Source organism: Mesoplodon mirus, assembly GCF_964341445.2.
Source record: "Mesoplodon mirus genome assembly, chromosome: X".
NCBI classification, from domain to species: Eukaryota; Metazoa; Chordata; class Mammalia; order Artiodactyla; family Ziphiidae; genus Mesoplodon; species Mesoplodon mirus.
The window spans coordinates 92,112,924-92,134,385 of record NC_138981.1 but is presented as its reverse complement, the minus strand read 5'-3'; the positions used below and the strand labels follow the sequence as shown (position 1 = coordinate 92,134,385).

Sequence of the window (21,462 nt, the reverse complement as noted above, 5' to 3'; positions counted from 1 at the left end):
TGTGATTTGGATCATAAATATGAAGAGTTTAGTACTGTCAGTTTATCCTGCAGGCAGCATGATATAGTAGAAGATGATGACCATTTAAATCAGCCACTCCTGGATTGAAAATCTAGATCTTTTTCTTCTTTTTTTTTTAATAAACAACTTGAAACTTTTATTGTATCAATATAATATCTAATGTATTACAATTGCTTTCAGGTCATAAATTCTATAAAAATTATGATTACTGGGCTTCCCTGGTGGCGCAGTGGTTGAGAATCTGCCTGCTAGTGCAGGGGACACAGGTTCGAGCCCTGGTCTGGGAGGATACCACATGCCGCGGAGCAGCTGGGCCCGTGAGCCACAACTGCTGAGCCTGCATGTCTGGAGCCTGTGCTCCGCAACAAGAGAGGCCGCCATAGTGAGAGGCCCGTGCACCATAATGAGGAGTGGCCCCCGCTTGCCACAACTAGAGAAAGCCCTCACACAGAAACAAAGACCCAACACAGCCAAAATAAATTAATTAATTAATAAACTCCTACCCCAACATCTAAAAAAAAAATTATGATTACTTAAAACCCTAAATAAATCACTAGTGTATTCTCTACTTTCAAATAATTAGGCAAAAATCATGAAATTAAATCATGGATAAATGTCTCTTAGTTTTTGTTTGTTTTTAGATTTTATTGAAGTATAGTTGATTTAAAATGTTGTGTTAATCTCTTCTGTACAGCAAAGTGACTGAGTTATACATATGTATATTCTTTTTCATATTCTTTTCCATTATGGTTTGTCACAAGACATTGAATATAGTTCCCTGTGCTATACAGTAGGACCTTGTTGTTTATCCATCCTATATATAGTAGTTTGCCTCTGGTAATCCCAAACTCCCATTCTTTCCCTCCCCTACCCACTCCCCCTTGGCAACCACAAGTCTATTAGATCTGCTTCTTAATAGTTGGTTGAGCTTAGGTCAAGTAAGTCACTTCACCTCTCTGAGTATATTAAGTTAGATGACATAACCTTTTTTGCACAGTACCTGGCATATAGTAGGCATTTAGGCGTTCAGAAATATTAGCCAATTTCCCTTCTCTTTATTACTAGCGAACATTGTTGGAACGGTACCAAAAAATTTGAGACTAGAAGTAGAGAACCCAGCATGTCAGAAACAGATGTAGAATTTATTGAATCTAAGACAGGAAATTACACACAGAATGGTGGATCAGGATGAAATGCCTTAGTAGGCCAGGAAAGGAGCATAATATACAGGATAGGATGTGTAACAACATGTATACAGTCAATTATACCATCAAGACAAAGATTAGAGGTTCATTTTGGGGTAGGCACCCATGTTTCTTTAAAAATGGAAATAATCAGACAAATGTTTGATATAAAATTTTGTTTTAAATGCAACATGATTGCTGTATGAATATCACTATATCTTATTCTAAAGATCTCTACTCCTGTCCAACATCCATGGTTTTCAAAGAAATGCAAATTGAGATGCCTTTTTTTGCCTTTTAAATAAGCAGTGATTAATGCAATGAAACAGATGTTCATATATTGCTGGAGTGTGTTTATGTATGTTATACAACCTTTTCTGTAGGTAGAATGATGGTTATCTATTGAGTACTTACATGCTGGACACTGGTCTAAGTTCTTTACATGTATTTATTTAATCATCACAACAACCCTATGAGATAGACAGATGATATTATTACTTCTTTACAAATGTAGGCACTGATACACTGAGAGCTTAAGTAAGTTGTTCAAGATTGGAAAAGTAGAAAGTGGTAGATCCACTTATGTTCAAATATAGGCAGTCAGGCCCCCAAACCCAGGTCCTCAACCACGACACTCTTCTGGAAGGATGCAATGAAAATATGGCATAGCCCCTTCAACTACCTATTTATTGCAAGCACAAGCTAAAAGTCTCTCCTATCTGCCTGGATGGGAGGATCTACCATGGTCTGCACGTAACCTGAGGCAGAGAGTTACCATCTCTAATGCTTGTCCCCAAGAGAGTAATATTGGCACGCTCCTGCATGAGACTCTTCTGTGTGTGTGCATGTAAAACCAAAGCTAATATGACCTTTCCTCTCCCCTTCCACTACGGCTGAAACTCCTTTCTCTGGCTCTAAATAAAACAGTGACTGTACAGAAATATTTAGACACCAGAGGTCAGGCTTGAGCTTAGAGTTTAGAGGTTGCAAGGCTGGAGCAGCCTGTAGCTAGGAGATAGGAAGCTATATATCCAAGAATGTGTATGAATTCTCTTTGTTAAAACAGTTTTGAACAAGAAGAGGGCATTGTATTTGAGTGGTAGACTTATGGGCACCTTTTACTTTTTTTATATCTTTCTGTATTTTCTATATGAGCTTATATTGCTTTTATAACTAGAAAAAAAGCACCATTTAAAAAGATAAGAAAAATATTGAACTAAGACATAAAAGAATCATACCACTCTATTGAAATGTCTAGTATAAGAGCAGTGTAAATGTAACATACACAAAATCTTATAGTCTAAATTACATGTTTTTCAAATTGGCCCTAGGTGTCCCTCTACCCTCTTTCTGTCTTTTCTCCAGCCTTCCTCCTTCCCACTCTGGTCTGCCTTTCACATATTAGATGCTGACTACTTCTAATATATAATGATCATCTCCTCTTACAGAGAAACAAATTTATTCTAAGGTGTAGGTGACTGGGTTACACTTCCTAGAAGAGATGGGAATGGGCATGTGTTTTAAGAGTAGAACTCTGGAAGAATTTTCTCTTCATAACTTAACCCAGTTGTTGAACTGGAGCCACCATTTCTAGTTATGAAATTTAATCAGATTTATGTTACTTTTTAAGGTTAACTTTGGGAATATCAACCTAATATTGATTTTGATTTAAGTATGAACAAAGACTTCTTGAAAGGAAAAAAAAGGAGGACTAGGGAGCCTGCAGGGAAATGGGGGAGTCATTTTAATGACGGTGCTTCAATGACTCTCACAAATGCATTTCAAATCTATCACGGGATTGGATAGAAGCAAATAAAATGATTCTATCAGTCTTATTTTTTAGTAATATTGTAATATATATAAAACTTTTTGCTGATTAATAAATTTTAAAGTTATCCTTTTGTTTGCTTAAGGATAAGATTCCAAGGTAAGTACTATTGACCTCTGTAATATGGTAGCTCACCATGTTAAAACTTGCTACTATTTTTCATATCCATATCTGGTCTAGTCCTATCATTATTTTATCTGTGAAGTTTAATATATATACATTTTGGACACCTGGACAATAACATTTCTAACACATTTCATATATAAAATCATGCTCTTTCACTTTTAGGGTATGCTTTTCTAATGTAAGACAGAGTATAGAGCTAGGATATACACAGTCATACTTCTGTTTTCCTTCATTCAGGAAGATTCCTGACCAGACATGGGTACAGTGTGATGAGTGTCTTAAATGGAGGAAGCTTCCTGGCAAGGTTGATCCATCTACATTACCTGCAAGATGGTTTTGTTACTATAATTCACATCCAAAGTACAGGTAAGGTTAAGACTCAGTATTATTTCAGAGAACTCCTGATTTGTCTCTGTATCCTAAAACACTTTTCATCTCAAGTCCACACTCTTCACCCTGGCATTCAAGCCCCTATGCTAACAGGTCCCACTCTACCTATTCATTGTATCTCAACACAAACCTTCTGCTTTAGCAGGCCTGTGGCTTCACTCTTCCCCACACATGCCATACGTATTCCCATCTCCATGACTTGATACTGTCATTCCACTTGCTTACAGTGACTTTCTGTATTCCATCTGCCTATCTAAATCATATCCATCTGGTAAGCTTAAGTATTTTGTGTGATACTTCTCCAGTTGACAGTAGTTTGCAGTTATTTTACTCTGGCTTCCTGTGGTATTTAATTCTTCACATTTGTTCACATACTGTTTGAATTTTTTGGATGTTTTTCATATATATATACTTGGGTTCTTCAAGAGATTATAAATTATTTGAGAACAAGGGATTTACGTTTCAGGTTGAGTTGACAGTTTTCTTCATATGCTTCCTATACTTGCATCTGTTGTAGTACCTATCGTACATTCAATGCAGGTTGTTTACATGTTTGTCTTTCTAATATACCATGTGTTTCTTGAAGCAGCTAACATCTAGATAGTGCCTGTCATATCCATGGGTATTCATTTCAATTTAACAAATATTTTTATATGACTTAGTCACACAGGTTGATAATAATAACTCAGTTTGCTTCAATTCAGCTGTGACTTTCTTAACTTTTTTCTGCAGAATAAATGCTGATAGAAAAAAGGTACTAAACCAGAGTATGCTTTTTAGAAAAAAAATGTTTAAAATGGAGGAAATGAAATAAACGAAGTCCAGGTCTGTAATGAGCAAGCATTTCCCCGTAGTCTCCAGATGTGCCTAAGTATCTCTTAGGGTTGTGTGATTAAAATGTAGGACTGAGGGCTTCCCTGGTGGTGCAGTGGTTGAGAGTCCGCCTGCTGATGCAGGGGACACGGGTTTGTGCCCCAGTCCGGGAAGATCCCACATGCCGTGGAGCAACTAGGCCCGTGAGCCATGGCCACTGAGCCTGCGCGTCCAGAGCCTGTGCTCTGTAACGGGAGAGGCCACAACAGTGAGAGGCCCGCATACTGCGAAAAAAAAAAAAAGTAGGACTGAGCGCTTAGAAGTCTCATTTTTGAATCCTATATATATGCTATCAGTCTATACTTAGTCCAAGAGATATAGCCTTCCAGGACACTCTGTGCCCTAATAAAATGGGTATAACATAGGGTTTCCAATTATTATTAATTTTTGTTTATTTCTAGGATTGCTTTTGTCCATTGACTACATTTTCTAGTACTCCTTTCAGCTTTTACTCCTAAAATTCTCTTCCTCGTGCTTTACATCTAGTCTTTTCATTTATAGAATTCTCTTTTTCTCCTCTTTGCTAGTGTCTGTTCTGTTCCTTTTACAATGTCAGCTCCTAGTCGCTTCTTGCTGCTCTCTATCATAGCCTCTGATTTTCCTCTTCAGGCATCATCACATAGTCTAGGGATGCTCCTGCTTCTAGATGGCACCTTGGGAATTACTTTCTTAGCAAATGAAGCAAAAGACCTCGGTTCTAGTCTCAGCAATATTCTCTTTGTATGGAACCTCAAGCAAGTCTCTCTTGTGCTTGAACTTCACTGTGTAGAACTAGAGATTATGCTTTAGTACTTTGAGTGTCTTGGGAGAATGGTGATGTATACACCAAAAATAATGATATGATATGCCTTGAAAAGAGAATTGCTACATGTTATCCTGCACACAGGTTTTGTAATGTGGGTGGAATATGAACTCTGTAATGTTAGAGGGTGGTTAACCTGCCTTGTCATAGTCGTGAGGAAAGTAAAGGGTAACAGTGAAGGGCACATTTTGTTTCTGAAAGATGATTTATTCTCTGTACTGCAGGAGGTGCTCTGTTCCAGAGGAACAAGAACTCATTGATGAAGACCTGTACTTGAGCAAAGCTAAGAAACAGTTGAGTATACCCGAGGTGGTACTCTATATCATACGGTAGAGGAGCCTGACCCTTCCTAATAGGACAGGGGAATTTTGAGAAGAGAGATGATTTTTTTTTAATGATTTCCCTATTCACTTCTCTGGTCTTCCAGTTCTTTATTCTTTCTAATCATCTCCTGAATGTCTCAACTAGTGATTGACTTTAACCTCTCTCCCTCTTCCCCCCACCTTTTGATAGGGCATTTGAAATCTCTCTTCAGTAGCAGAGTTCAGGAAGGAACACTTAGTTACTCAACAAGGCTCACACTATTTCTAGTTTAGAAGGAACATTATAACCTAAGTCTATAATTGGTAATCCATTTCAGACTGAGAAATTTCATGAGTGGACTAAATAGCCCTTTTATCTTCTCCTAGAGATCAAACTGTTGAGAAGAAGAAGGTACCAGTGGAAAGTGAGAGCCACCAGGTGAGAGACAGTCCACCCTCTTGCTTTTCTTACACAAAATTTTCCCCAACAGAGGACATAGGTTGAAGGAAGCAGCACTCTTGAAAGCTGCATAGAAATAACAAACCAGTTGTTCTGGTGGTCTTTTTTTTCACTGGATCTTTTGATTTTGCTTTGATCTACTGTTACTGATGTTCAGATCACCAAAAATAGAAAAGCCAAATCATTTATTGCCCAGATTTGGATTCAGTACTGATTCTGGACAGTGTGAATGTCACATTCGGTGTCACAGAATATTCAGGGCTATGTTCCATCCTCATACAGGCTGCTCCTGTTGAGTGTCTGGTTTTCCTCAGTCTCCTTTCTTCCAGGATTCAGGGGTGACTCCTTTCTCCTTCCTCTTGGGAAGAAGGGGTGGTTCTTTGTGCCCCTCCCTATCCCTGCTTTCAGGCTGGCTGGCTTTATAAAGACTCTGCTGTTTTGAATTTTCAGGAGCACTGTCTCTCGGACATGGTTGCCCAGCTCCGGACGCTGAAGGGTGCAATAAGGTTGGCCGTCCTTTCAGGGACACTCCTTTCCTGACAGCCACCATAGCACCCATATATCTTCCCCACCCAACCTTGCCTTTCTGCATGATTTTCCTCTTGACCCTTTTTCCCAGAGATATCTGCTAGTAGCATGTTAGATTCACCTTCCACCCACTCAGTCAGGGTAGGTCAGACTGGTGAGGATAGAGGCAATTAAATACTAATTCTTCCTCTGATATCCTTCCAAGACCCAGGTGTATTAATAAACAGGTTGCATACCCTCATGTCTTGGCTTAATAGTCTGATCTAGAGATTGTGAGATTTCCTGGACCGCCCTGTCCTCATTCAGTTTACCTCCCCTTTATACTCCTTCACCTTCATCATTCATACTATCTTCATAAGCTGGATCTCCCACAAGATCCCAGATGCATGTCTCTGTGTGTGTGCAATATGAATATATATTAGTCTCTCGCATGCATTTCTCCAAGACCAGCACAGGCCCTTGCTGCAGTGCTTACTCCCTCCATCCCTTCCCTCATCACAGAGCTCAGAGGAGTGAAAACCCAGCCTTAAACTGGGTCACAAGAGAGAATTAGACAGTGACTAGGGGGCCTGGGTTTGTGTTGCGGGTGGGATGACTCTAGGAGCCAATAAGTGAGTTGGGGAGGTCTGTTCGTGTCCAGTTGATAAGGTTATAACTGAACGTGCCTGGGGTCAGTGTTCTAGTGTACATTACCGCGCGCTGTTTGTTTTGTGTAGGAAACAGTTCGTTTTTATTTGGCCAAGTGTTCTTTCCTAGCATCAGAAGGATTGACTCATCCTTTGGTATTTAGTTTGAAATTGGGATTTTTTATGAGTTGTTTCTTTCTTTGCTAGGTATTCACTAATCCACTCAAGATCCCTTCTATTCAAGATATGGATGACTTGAATAATAAGACGATTGAATATGAGGGAATTGATAGCCCTAGCCGGCTTTCATCTGTTGGAGAAGAAAGCAGAGCACCTTCTCTTCAACTTAAGCCTCTGGATTCCAGTGTTTTCCAGTTTTCCAGGTGGGTAAAAAAACATAGATTCTCTTCAGTAATAAGCCTCAGGGTTTGTTTACCGGTAAAATAAATTGGTATGGTTATAATGTTTATGTTTTTCCTAAGGCCTGGCATGGAGTTCAGAAGGAGAAACACCATTTTGGGTTGATAGAATTGTATGTTGCATGTATCCCCCATTTTTCAGCATTATAACTGTCATGTCAAGTCTGTCGATCTTTTTCTTTTTTTACTTTTTTGATGTGATCATCATCTGACAAATGCTCTTTTATGGATTATGTATTCACATTATGTTGGGAATTGTGTAAGTGAAATAATGGACATGAAAACCCTTTGAAAAGCGTAATGTACTATACAAATGTAAGGTAACATTACATAGATAAGCATTGTTTCTTTCCTTAAGTTTAGGAATATTGAAATCCTGTGCAGCCCTGTAGGCCTAGCACATGTTAGCCACATATAAAAATAAGTATTAGAAGTTTGTGCCATTAGGTAAGCCTTCTAGTTCATTGTTTTCTAGGGTAAATTTTTAGTATAAGTTTAGTCTTGGGATTTACTTGTTCATCTTCTAGCACCTTATCAATATTATTTTGTTAGTCTTTACAACAGAAATTTTCTTAAACATCAGGAATATTTGAAGCACTAAAAGGTATGACTGCCCCTATGCTGCCACGAGACTGGAACTCAGGACTGCTATTTATGACTTGCTTTCTCCTCGCCACTGTGCTTCTCACTTTGGGCAGGGCCAAGCCATAGGGAAGGTACAGAGTTGTTCTCTAACAGTAGAACCTTCTATAGTCCTCAATAATATGACTGTTAAATAGTTGGTTGTGAAGTTTTCATTAACCCTTTTCAGTTTGGATATTTTCCTAACATACTGTAGGAAAAAAGCAGTGGAATATATAATAGGGTAAAAATGACTCCTGCCCCCGCCCCTGCCAATGTTACTGATTCCTTTCCTTCTTTCTTGCTTCTTAGGTGGGTCTTTTCAGCTTCTTATACCTAGACAAACATCTCTTTATGTGTGCAAGTCCCCTGTTCAGTGATTCTTCCACAATTAAGCCCTGTAGATACTGAAGGAACCCCATGTCACCCCGAGCATGAACAAAATGTCTCAAGAAGAAGTAAACTGTTAGGAGAAAAACTAGGAGAACTCTAAAGGAGTTAAGTGAGAATCTGTATGAAAGCATCAAGAATAGTGCCTTGGAAGAGAGTAGGTACTCAGTAACTAGTGGTTGAATCGAGTCATATTGAAGGAGCTATTTCTGAGATAGAACTATGCAGCAAGAGAGTAAGAAATAATCTATACAGCAAGAGAGTAAGAAATATAGCCTAGTCAGTCTCAGGGATTTGAGTCTAATTCTACTGTTTCCATCCACAGTTTTCCAACTCCCCTTTTCGGTTGGGAGGGGTGTACAGTAAAGTGCTGTGTTTTTTCGAAGCACATTGTTACCTCTCTACCTCGATCTCCTTGAGATGGTCATGTATCAGAATTGCCACTGGAGTATCAGGGTGTCATTGCTCTTGAAGGCTGTCCTTTCCCTGCTGTGACCACTTTTCCTTTCTCTTCAGTGTTTCTTTTGGTACTGTCTAGTGAATTTTGGTAACCTGGAGGAGATAACAAATGCTAACCTATGTATGTGTGTATTTTATGAGTGCAGTATGGCAGTACATCCATTGGGTGGCATACTTCATCAGTCTTAATTAGGATTTCTATATGAGTCTTTATAGAACTGTTGTATCCAGAGTTGGGTTTTGGCTCTGGAGGACAGGCAAAGTACTTTGACTATTTACGTGTAATTTTAATTCGAGAATAGTGTTCTTTCAAGAGATATGTGATAATCGATACTGCTAAAGTCATATGTTTTATGTAAGGTCAGTAAATGATATGTCATTTCAAGCTACACATATAGGGGGATTCAAATTTTATAGAGGAAAATTAAGGTGCCCAAGAGTTTAATAAAATATACAAGGTTTTCTGTTAAAACCATGTTAAGGGAATAATAAGTTTAGTCAGGGGTTGCAAAAGTCTCCTTCGTTATCAAAACCTGAAGCTGATAAGGGTCCTTGGGTCATGTAGTACAGCTCTTTAACTCTAGATAAAATAAAGCCTACATTATCCAAGCATGTTTTAAAAATTTCTAGTGGAGTAGGTTATAAGACCTAGAAGGTGTTCCAGAGGTGTCATTGGAAACAGCTCTGTGAGTCTCACGAATCTAGCAAGGGGAGGGGAAGACCTACAATAAAGAGTAAGTTTAGCTAGTATGTAAGCAAGCATAACCTTTGAGGGGAAGACAGCTTATATCTGTTAAAGGAAATAGTCCCCTTTCTGTTCATTCATTATACATACCTTTGAGTGCTTACTATATGAAAGCAGTGTTCTAAGGCAGTGATGGAATCAAAGATGAAGGAGCTTATGGTACTCAGAGTTATATATGTAAGCATCCCTGGTACATGCTAGGTTTCATATGAGTGGTATAAACTAAGGTCTAAAGTAACCATAAGCATACAGACAAAGGTGAGAATTAGTGGCTGTAATTTATTTAGATATTTAGAGGACCTTTGAGTAAGCTACATGTCAAAGGCTAATTATTTCATGTTTTACAAGGATAACCCAAAAAAAATCCAAATTACATCGTAATGGTGGAAGGAGAGGAGGAAAACATTCTAATATAGTTAAAGGAATATTTGACACAACAAACATGAGGTAGAAATAGAAAAACAGTTTTGCAAATGAATAAGATTGATTCAAGAGCCAGTATTAACATTTTAAAATATGATCTTTGAGAAAGACTTCCAGAATGGCAAAATGAGTAGTGTGATGAACTCTTTCACCAACAAGTACCCATTTAACTGGAAAAAATTATTAAACAAAACAAAGCAATCATTCCTAGTTCCTAGAAATTGTCCTAGGGGCATACAGCAAGTACAGAAACATTCATTCAAGAAAATCTATTAAATCTCAGAAAGAACAGCAAGAATCTTTGGCATTCGCCTGCTCTCATTCCCCTACAAGCTATGTAACTACTCAAGAAGCTCTAATCCAGGTAGGTGTGGTCAAGAAGTTGGGGGCTCTCTCTCTTCCTAGCTCCTAGTCTAGAGCTATGGTTTCACCTGGGGGGTTAGGCCTCTGACATTTCTCATATCCCCCAGGTCTGTCTTGCAGGAGCTCTATTCCAAGCAGAATCAAGAGGACTGGGTCTCTCTTCCCCCACCCAACCCCCACTCAAAGGGTGGAAGCACTCACCTAGGGACAGCATGCTGACAATCCTGGACTCCTATTGCTCCAGCCCTAGCTTACTTATAGGGCAGAGCTTCGTGCCGGAAGGAGCAAGCCAAAAACCATCCCAGCACCCATTTGTAAAGAAAAGGTTTTCCTCTTAGAGAGTTGACCACTCACTGTCCCTGCCATCGGCTCTTGCACAGTGGCACAGAGGTTCTGCTTAGGGAGAACTGACTTTGTGTGGAACAGATCATGAAGAATTCCATTCCTAAGGGCATTGTCACAAACAATGGAAATCTTAGTGGCAAACAATTACGAGGGCACTCATAGCTCCTTGATGCAAGTTACAACAAGCAAAATGGCTGCATAATCATAAGTTTGGTAACAGAGAGAACCAAGCAAAAAGATAGCCAAGAAGAGCACTCCTGGGATCATAGTCAACCCTGGCGGTTAGGAAGGCTGTGCATAAGCACAAGACCACACTCATTCAGGACACAAGGTGGACTTGAATGCAGTCCCCAAGCCTCACACAGATCAAACAACAGAGAGCAGGAGCCTCACTGATACTAGGGACTTAAGCACAACTTCTAATCAACCACTGGATGAACAGTAAGCTACTCTGACCCAGGGGTCAGAGGTGATTGGAGAGGGAAAATCCAAGCTACTACTACCTGGCTGAATGTGGGGTAGAAACATGAATTCCTTGAACTGTGATAGCAGCCTCCAAGCCACACATATATCCAGTGGTAAAGGGTAAAAATCTAACTGGCTAAGAGGGCTTAATTATAACCTTTGGTCTATGCTGACTCAGGGTAACTCCTAGATTGCCAGGTAAAAGATAAAAATCAAGAATAAATCTAAGCAGAATACTCAGCATACTACAGGGGAAACAAATTTCATAGAGTCACTTCAGCCAAGTCACTGAAAAAACAACCCAGCAAACAGTGGCAACAACCACTCAGGGAAGTGGGAGTTGCTATACTGTTATTATCTAAAATATCAATTGTCAACAAAAAAATTATGAGACATGCAAAGAAACAGGAAAGTGTGACCTATACATAGGGGTAGGGGGAAAGCAGGTAATAGAAACTGCTCCTAAAGAGACCCAGATGTTGGATTTAGCAAACAAAGATTTCAAAGCAGCCATTATAAATATGTTCAGAGAACTAAAGGAGACCATGTTTCATCAAGTGCAGAAAATTAATAAAGGGACAGAATTTATTTTTTGAAAGAACCAAATGGAAATTCTTGAGGTGAAACGTGCAATAACTAATGTGAACATTTCATTAAAGGGACTCAGCAGCACATTAGGGTTGGCAGGAGAATCGGCAAACTTGAAGATACAGCAATTATAGATTATGCTGTCTGAAGAATAGAGAGAAAAAAGAATGAAGAAAAATGAAAACAGCCTCAGAAAAATGTAGGACACCATTAAGTGCACCAACATATGCAAATTAGGAGTACAAGAAGAAGAGGAGAGGGAGGAAAAGAGGTATAAAAAATATTCAAAGAAATAGGGCCTCCCTGGTGGCGCAGTGGTTGAGAGTCTGCCTGCCGATGCAGGGGATACGGGTTCGTGCCCCGGTCTGGGAGGATCCCATATGCCGCGGAGCGGCTGGGCCCGTGAGCCATGGCCACTGGACCTGCGCGTCCAGAGCCTGTGCTCCGCAACGGGAGAGGCCACAACAGTGAGAGGCCCGCATACCGCAAAACAAAACAAAACAAAACAAAACAAACAAACAAAAATATTCAAAGAAATAATGGCTGAAAATTTTCCAAATTTGATGAAAAACGTTAACTTACACATCCAAGAAGCTCAAGTAACTCAAAATAGGATAAATGCAAAGGGATTTACAGCTATGCAGTGAAAATATTGAAAGCCAAAGGCAAAGAGAATATCTTGAAAGCAGGAAGAGGAAATATTCATCATGTAAAACAGAACCCCAGTAAGATTAACATCTGGCTTCTCATCAGAAACTGGAAACCAGAAGGCAGTGGGATGACTTATTCATAGTACTTAAAGAAAGACTTTTAACCGGGAATCATAAATCCAGTAAAACTCTTTTTAGAAAATGAAGGTGAAATAAGTACATTCTTATGTAAACAAAAGCTGATGGAATGTGTTTCTAGCAAAGCTGCATACAAGAAATACTAAAAAGAGTTCTTCACCTTGAAAGCAAGTGACACCAAATAGTAATTCAAATTTGCATGAAAAAACAGAGTACTGGCAGTGGTAACTGTAATTAATTGTAAAAGACAATACAGTGACATATTTCTTCCTCCTTCTATTCTTAACTGATTTAAAGAATAATTGCATAAACAATGTGTATATATTTGTATATAATTTTATATATGAATATAATTTTATTGTTGGGCTTGTCTACAGATGTAAAATATTTGCCAATAACAGCATAAAAGAGGTGGGTGGGAACAAAGCTGTATTAGAGTAAGGAAATAACACCAGATGGTAACTTAGATCCACAGTAAGAAGTGAAGAAAATTAAAAATGGAAAAAGAAGGTTGATTTAACTAACTCTATAAATATTATAAATATGTCCTTGCTCCACTTTCTTCTCTTAGCTTCCTCAAAAGGCATAACATTACATAAAGTAATAATTGTAGTAATGTATTGTTAGATTCATAAATGTTAAACTAGAAAATATCCACATAACATGAAAAGAGGAAAAGTAGAGGAAGAAAGAAGCAAAGAAGGCATGACACATACAGAAAACAGAGAGCTAAATAGTGGACGTCAATTCTGACATAACAGTAAAAACATTAAATGTGACCAGATTAAACAATCCAATCAAAAGACGGAGATTATCCAATTGGATTTTTTTAACATACACAAACTTAATATCTATACACTTTAATTCAGAGATACAAATAGGTTGAAAATAAAAAGATGAAAAAAGACGTACCATATAAATAGAACCATAAGAGAGCTAGAGTGGCTATACTAATATCAGAAAGAATAATAGACTTTAAACAGAATATGTTACTAGATATAAAGAGGGACATTTCATATTGATAAAGTCCATTAGGAAGATATAAAAATTATACCCATATATGGACCTAACAACAGAACCCCCAAAATGCATGAAGCAAAAGCAAACAGAACTGAAGGGAGAAACAGATAATTTAACAATAATAGTTGGAAACTTTAATATCCCACTTTCACCATAATTCGAAAAGAGACATGTACCACAATGTTCATTGCATCACTATTTACAATAGCCAGGACATGGAAGCAACCTAAGTGTCCATCGACAGATGAATGGATAAAGAAGATGCGGCACATATATACAATGGAATATTACTCAGCCATAAAAAGAAACAAAATTGAGTTATTTGTAGTGAGGTGGATGGACCTAGAGTCTGTCATACAGAGTGAAGTAAGTCAGAAAGAGAAAAACAAATACCATATGCTAACACATATGTATGGAATCTAAAAAAAAAAAGGTTCTGATGAACTGAGGGGTAGGACAGGAATAAAGACGCAGATGTAGAGAATGGACTTGAGGACATGGGGAAAGGGGAAGGGGAAGCTGGGACCAAGTGAGAGTAGCATTGGCATATATACACTACACTACCAGATGTAAAATAGATAGCTAGTGGGAAGCAACCACATAGCACAGGGAGATCAGCTCGGTGCTTTGTGACCACCTTAGAGGGGTGGGATAGGGAGGGTGGGAAGGAGACGCAAGAGGGAGGAGATATGGGGATACATGTATACGTATAGCTGATTCACTTTGTTATACAGCAGAAATTAACACACCATTGTAAAGCAATTATACTCCAATAAAGATGTAAAAAAATATATCTCACTTTCAGTAATGGGTAGAAGATCAACAAGGAAGTAAAACAGTTGAAGAATGCTATAAACCAACTGGACCTGACAGATAATGTGCAGAATACTTCACCCCCAAACAGCATAATACATATTCTTCTCAAGTGCATATGGAATATTCTCCAGGATAGACCATATGTTAGACCATAAAACAAGCCTCAACAAATTGAAAAGAATTGACATCATACAAAGGATGTTCTCCAACCACAGTGGAATTAAATTAGAAATCAAGAACAGAAGGAAATTTGGGAAATTCACAAATATGTAGAAATTAAATAACGCTCCAAAATAACAAATGAGTAAAAGAAGAAGTCACAAGGGAAATTAGAAAATATCTTAAGATGAAAATAAAATATACAAAAACTTATGGATTGAAGCTAATGAAGTATTCAGAGGGAAAATTATATTTGTAAATGCTTATATTAAAATTGAAGAAATACCTCAAATTGGTAACAAACTTCCGCCTTAAGAAACTACAAAAATGAGAGCAAGCTAAACCCAAATCAAGGAGAAAGAAGGAAATAAAGATCAGAATGGAAATGAAATAGAGAATAGAAAAAAACAATAGGGAAAATCAGTGAAACCAAAAGTTGGCTCTTTGAAAGGAACAAGAAAAATTAAAACAATTAATAAAATAATTCTATTTATAGTAGGTTCAAAAATAGAATCTTTGGGAACAAATTTAACAAATTAAAGCTAGACTTGTACACTGAAAACTACAAAATATTGTTAAATGAGATTAAAGAAGACCTAAACAAATGGAAAGACATTTCATGTTTGTGTATCAGCAGATTTAATGTTGTTAAGATGGCAGTACTCCCCAAATTGAGTACTCAGTGCAATCCCTATCAAAATATCAGCTGACTTCTCTGCAGACAGCCAATGGAGGAATATGACTGAAAGAAAAAAGAAAATGAGAAGAAAGTATGTAGTTGGAAAATAATTCCTGCTATGTAAACCCTAAATTAATCTCTACTGAATCAGTGAATACAGGTCTGGAATAAGATTTGATTCCTAGAGGGAAGAACCAGGGGTATTTACAGAACCAGTAAGTAAAATCCACTCATTGTCTCTCATTAACATAATAGTTCCTTTTTTGATTGCCTCTTATTTGCAAAATTTTTTTCCCTCATCTCCATGTAGCAAGTTAGTTAAACTACCTTCTGTTAAGGAGTTTATACTTTAGTGGGAAACCTGCAACACACACACACACACACACACACACACACAGTAGAAAGTAATATATATTATAGAGAGAGTGTTAAAGTGCCATCGGAATTCAGAAGTGGCATTTGAACTGGACTTAAGACCTGCAGTGTTGAGGAGGAGAAGTGTATTCCTTTCAAAAGAAGCAGCCTGAGAATTTGTGGGGCATTCTGTTTGGCTGGTATCTTTGAAGGGAAGTAGTGAGAAATAAAGCTAGGGCCAAATTATATCCCAGCTCTGCCACTCACTAGCTGCATGACCTTCGGAAAGTTAATCTCTCTAGGCCTGAGCATCCTCTTTTAAAAATGAAGATAAAAATACCACCTCCCTCAGGGTTATTGGGAGAATTGGGTGAGACCATACACATTAAGAGCTGTCTGGCACAGAGTGAAGTGCTCAATAAATGGTTCCTGTGTTTTGGAAGGGAAAAGCTTGAATACCAAGCTAAGACATCTGAGCTTTTATGTTGTGGGGAACAATAACTAAAGATTGCAAATAGGGAGATAACATAATCAGAGCAATGCCTTAGGAAGATTAACTTGGCAGTGGGTGATCTGGAGGTGTGACAAGGGGAGACTGGAGGAGGCCATTGCAAGAGTCCAAGAGAGGTAATGAGAACTTGAACTTGGGTATTGATAGTGGTAGAACTATATAAAATTACTGAGAGTTTGATGGTGTCACAACACAAATAGGAAACGTGGGAGAGGGAGCAGGTTTGAAGGTGAAGGTGAAAGGTTAGTTTTATACATACCGAGTGAGATACCAGTGAGACCTCCAGAAAGAAATGTGTAACAGGCAGTTTGAAATTCAGTACTGGAGATCAAGGCTGGGAAAATGACTTGGAAGATATCTTCCAGAAGTTAGAGCCAAAAGATTGTATGCGATTACCAAAGAAGAGAAATGTAGGGGGACTTCCCTGGCGGTCCAGCAGTTAAGACTCCACGCTCCCAATGCAGGGGGCCCAGGTTCGATCCCTGGTCGGGGAACTAGGTCCCACGTGCATGCCTCAGCTAAGAGTTCGCATGCCACAACGAAGACCCGGCACAGCCAAATGAATGAATGATTAAATAATTAAATAGTTAAATAATTAAATAAATAAAAAGAAAAATGCAGGGAGAGAAGAGAGGATAATTAAAGACAGAATCCTTAGGGGTGGGAAAATGAAGAGAAGGCAGATAATTTGACTTTAATTGCCTTTCATAAAACGTCATTTTTGCTATCTAGTATCATGTACCCTTCTTTTATACCTGCAAACTGCTTGTTTTACTATCATCCTCATTACCACCGCTAAATGGACCGCCTAGAGCGGCCCTACGCATGTTTAAAGATGGATACATTCATTCTTACATAGCCCCTAAGTCCTTTTGCTTTCCCCCTAAGGCCGACACAACAAGATCTATTAAGATGACAGACTAGTTTTATTTCTGGGTGAACACTAGTTTTGAAGAACATTCAGGGCATTCTAAGAAGCTAAGGTTTGAGATGTCTTAACAGATGTTCTCAGAAATTGCAGAGAAATACAAGCAGCCTTGAGATATGGTGGCCAGTAATGTGCCTGGCTCTTTCTCATTGGAAAAAAAAAATTTAATTAATTAATTAATTTATTTTTGGCTGCGTTGGGTCTTCGTTGCTGTGCACGGGCTTTCTCTAGTCGTGGCGAGCGGGGGCTACCCTTCACTGTGGTGCGCTGGCTTCTCATTGCGGTGGCTTCTCTTGTTGTGGAGCGCGGGCTCTAGGTGAGTGGGCTTCAGTAGTTGTGGCTCGCGGGCTCTACAGCGCAGGCTCAGTAGCTGTGGTGCACGGGCTTAGTTGCTCCGCGGCACATGGGATCTTCCTGGACCAGGGCTTGAACCCGTGTCCCCTGCATTGGCGGGTGGATTCTCAACCACTGCGCCACTTGGGAAGCCCTCTCACTGAGAACTTGAAAGTTAATTTTCACCTTGAAATTTCTTGGTTTTCTGGAGAGAGAGCACAAGAGTTATAAGGATAAAAATGGGGGTCCCATGGTGCTGCATGATATAAACTTGCGTATTGATTTCGTTGGCATCAGTTTTCTTGTTAATTCCTTCAACCGTTAGTATAATATAGCAGCCACAAATGGAAGGTGATTTGAGGTCACTGTCCTGGGCTTTCCTGAAGAACTGAGGGAGTGCCTGTTTGCCCTGACAAAGGGGAATTATTTTGCCCTAAGTGGGGAATGACTTGAATTGGCCAATTCAGTTTCTTCGTTTCTGACTAGGGCCCTGTGTTTTAATTAACTTTTACAAATGGATAATGGGCAATAGCCACAATCCAGTTGGCTGGCAAAGGCATTGTGCGTTGTTCCATAGCAGTATAAAAAATGTGCATAAGTCATTGATACTGGAAGGTCTTTGTGACACTTTAACGAGCTGGCTCAGTCTCCTCTGCTTATTCCACTAGGCTTTTTATGACCTTTTTTTCCATTCTTGTGTTAGGGGATTTTGAATGTGTATTTTTTTGTTTTTCTTCCTTTACTTGCCTTTCAGAAGCTTCTAAGTCAGGCTAGCTTCAATCCTATTTTCAGAAATCTTACCAAGGTCAGCCTGGTCCTGTTATATCCAGATGCTGACTCTTCATACCTTTCAATTTACTCTCTCTCGTAAGACACACTGCTGTCTCAGCAAATTGCATAAGTGAAGGGTTTGGGGTTTGGAGGTAAAGATGTATTCCTAACCTGAAATGATCTGTGAATAACAGCTAGAGTCAGTTTTAATATGGGAAATTTGAAGAGGGGCTCCATAGGATAAGAATATACTTAGCTTGTATTGTGACAGCTTAAAATTTAATTTCCTCTTCTTGCAGTAAGTACAAATGGATCCTAGGTGAGGAACCTGTGGAGAAACGAAGAAGGCTCCAGAATGAGATGACAACACCTCCTCTAGATTATTCCATGCCTGGCCCTTACAGGAGGGTAGAGGCAGCAGTTGCCTACCCAGAAGGGGAGAACAGCCATGATAAATCGAGTTCTGAGAGAAGCACACCACCATACCTTTCCCCAGAATACCCAGAAGCAGTCAAGAATACCAGTCAGAGTAGGGAAGTCTCAGTTCTGTATGCAGGGGCCCAAGACCAACACCAGGGCTCCCTGCTCCCTGAAGAATTAGAAGATCAGATGCCAAGACTGGTGGCAGAAGAATCTAACAGAGGCAGCACACACCTAAACAAGGAGGAAGTAAGCAAGGGACCTTTTGTAGCTGTTGTCGGTGTTGCAAAAGGTGTTAGAGATTCAGGAGCTCCCATTCAGCTGATTCCTTTTAACAGAGAGGAGCTTGCTGAGAGGAGGAAAGTGGTTGAATCCTGGAACCCAGTGCCTTACTCTTCTGTGGCCTCTGCTGCAACTCCTGCTGCAGCTGTTGTGGAGAAAGGAAGAGGCTCTGAGGAGAGCGGAGGTCGTCATACACCAAAGATGAAGAACCAAAGAGAGCTAGAGGAACTGAAGAGAACCACGGAAAAGTTGGAACGTGTTTTGGCAGAAAGGAATATGTTCCAGCAAAAGGTTAGAGTAACACGTTACCACTAGGAATGAGAGGCCATTGTAACCAAGGAAGCAGAGAGATGGAACTCCAATGATCTCATGTTCTGTGGCCTTTAAACAGAATAAGCCACTGAATGATCCTGTGGTAAATCTCAGATTGAGTGAACCCTAATGGGCTTCCCTCCTATATTTGGGGTTTGAAAAGGTCCATAAGTAGAATATGTTTAGAGAAATCACAGGGTGAATATATTCAGGAAAATTTGGGGCACTCTCTTTAGCTTTCACTAGTATGTGGGGTCATTGAATTTCTGTTTCTTGGACTGCAGGTGGAGGAGCTGGAACAGGAGAGGAATCACTGGCATTCTGAATTCAAGAAAGTCCAACATGAATTGGTGACCTATAGTACCCAGGAGACGGAAGGCTTGTACTGGAGCAAGAAACACATGGGCTATCGCCAAGCTGAGTTCCAGATTCTGAAAGCTGAGCTGGAAAGAACCAAAGAGGAAAAGCAGGAACTAAAAGAGAAACTGAAGGAGACAGAGACACACCTGGAAGTGCTGCAGAAGGCTCAGGTCTCCTACCGGACCCCAGAGGGAGATGACCTAGAAAGGTTAATTACTAGGGTTTAGTAATCAGCTTGTGAGTGCTAATGGGAAGCCTCCCTTAGGGCCCCTCCGCCCCCCCGCCCCCATTATTGGTCATAGATGAGGGAAGAAGCCTTAATTAATTCCTAGGCCACCAAGGATTGAGCAATCGCTTCTTAGAGAGCTGCAGCCAACCTCCCGGTGCTTGGTGGCATTGTGCTTTCTTCTTTCTTTCTAGCTAATGGAAATGTAATTGTTGAGAAATGTAGGCCCGTTTTGAAGGAGCTTCATTTTGTTCTGTTGGCTAACGACTTCATGTCATCTCTTCTCCTGTCCCTCACTCCATCATACAGGGCTTTGGCAAAGCTTACGCGGCTGCGTATCCACGTCAGCTATCTCCTTACCTCTGTCCTCCCTCACTTGGAGCTTCGTGAGATCGGGTTTGACTCAGAACAAGTGGATGGGATCCTGTATACGGTGCTGGAGGCAAATCACATACTGGATTGAGCACCAGATACTCTATATCCCCTTCTCTACCCTCTTCTTTCCTCCCTCCCTCTCAACACCTCTCTCTCTCTCTCTCCCTCTCTGTCTCTCTCTCTCTCACTCTCACTCTCTCTCTCTCTCTCTCTCTCACACCCTTATGCCTTACATGGAGAATGTTTGAGTAAATCCTGGCTCTTAATCAGTCTGCTTCTTATTCAGTCTTGGTGTGGAGAAAGAGGCTAGTTAAATAGGCTTTCAAGAGTTCCAGGAATGGAAAAGCAGTAGTCACCAAACCAGGTGACCAGAAAGCTTTAACTTTCATGACTCAGATACTTGGCCTATTTCATATCCTTTCTGAAATGATGTGTATTCATTTAGGTTAAATCAGTCAGCAAATATTGGGTCCAGTGTACCAGGTGTTTGGGTTCAAGTGAAGAAGTATAACTCATGGCTTCAGCCTTCAAGGATCTAACGATCTAGCTGGAAACACAAGACACACACCAGGTTAACTGACTTGTACAGTGAGTGGTACAAACATGATAGAGAAGTTCTGGGGGAGGAAGGTCAAGGAAGGCATCACATCAGAAATGGGAGCTAAACTAAAGTTTGTTTAAAGAATGGACATAACAACACAGTTAACAACAGTTGTCCTTTACATGGTAGGACTATGGTTGATATTTTTTTCTTCTTCCTATCTTCCTGTCTTTCCAAATTTTCTATAATAAACCTGTTATTCTTCTTACATTGGAAAAATAAATCGTTTTTTTAAAAAAATGAGTAGGCTTGGATTTAGATATCAAATGAAAGACTGTGTGAAAATATAAGGTAATTTTTATATTTATAATTTATGTTGTATTTAGCATTACCTCTGGAAGAATAGCATGAAAGAAAGCATGGAAAAAGCTGGAATGTAAAAAATGTGTCTGGTAGGAGTGATGGGTTAATGTAAAGGGAACTAAGGTTAAATCATGACCCACCTACCCACCCCCCTCTGTGGTATTTGCATTTTAATAAGGAATTCTTGAAAAAGAAATCTTCAAGGCTCAAATTTTTAAAATGTGTATCAGCACAGCTGTCGGATTTAAGGTAGTGGTGAGGGGAGG

General features: G+C 39.5%; 1 protein-coding gene across 1 annotated transcript in view; it reads left to right on the top strand.

Moving 5' to 3' along the window:
• Window positions 1-21,102, top strand: part of MORC4 (MORC family CW-type zinc finger 4) — a 50,917-nt gene extending 29,815 nt beyond the window's left edge. The window contains exons 11-17 of the mRNA XM_082610225.1: window positions 3,397-3,525; window positions 5,449-5,517; window positions 5,914-5,965; window positions 7,348-7,523; window positions 18,617-19,310; window positions 19,616-19,899; window positions 20,227-21,102. Coding sequence (XP_082466351.1) covers window positions 3,397-3,525; window positions 5,449-5,517; window positions 5,914-5,965; window positions 7,348-7,523; window positions 18,617-19,310; window positions 19,616-19,899; window positions 20,227-20,380 — 1,558 coding nt within the window. The 3' untranslated portion in view covers window positions 20,381-21,102. The remainder of the gene's footprint in view (window positions 1-3,396; window positions 3,526-5,448; window positions 5,518-5,913; window positions 5,966-7,347; window positions 7,524-18,616; window positions 19,311-19,615; window positions 19,900-20,226) is intronic.
• Window positions 21,103-21,462: the final 360 nt, after the last annotated feature.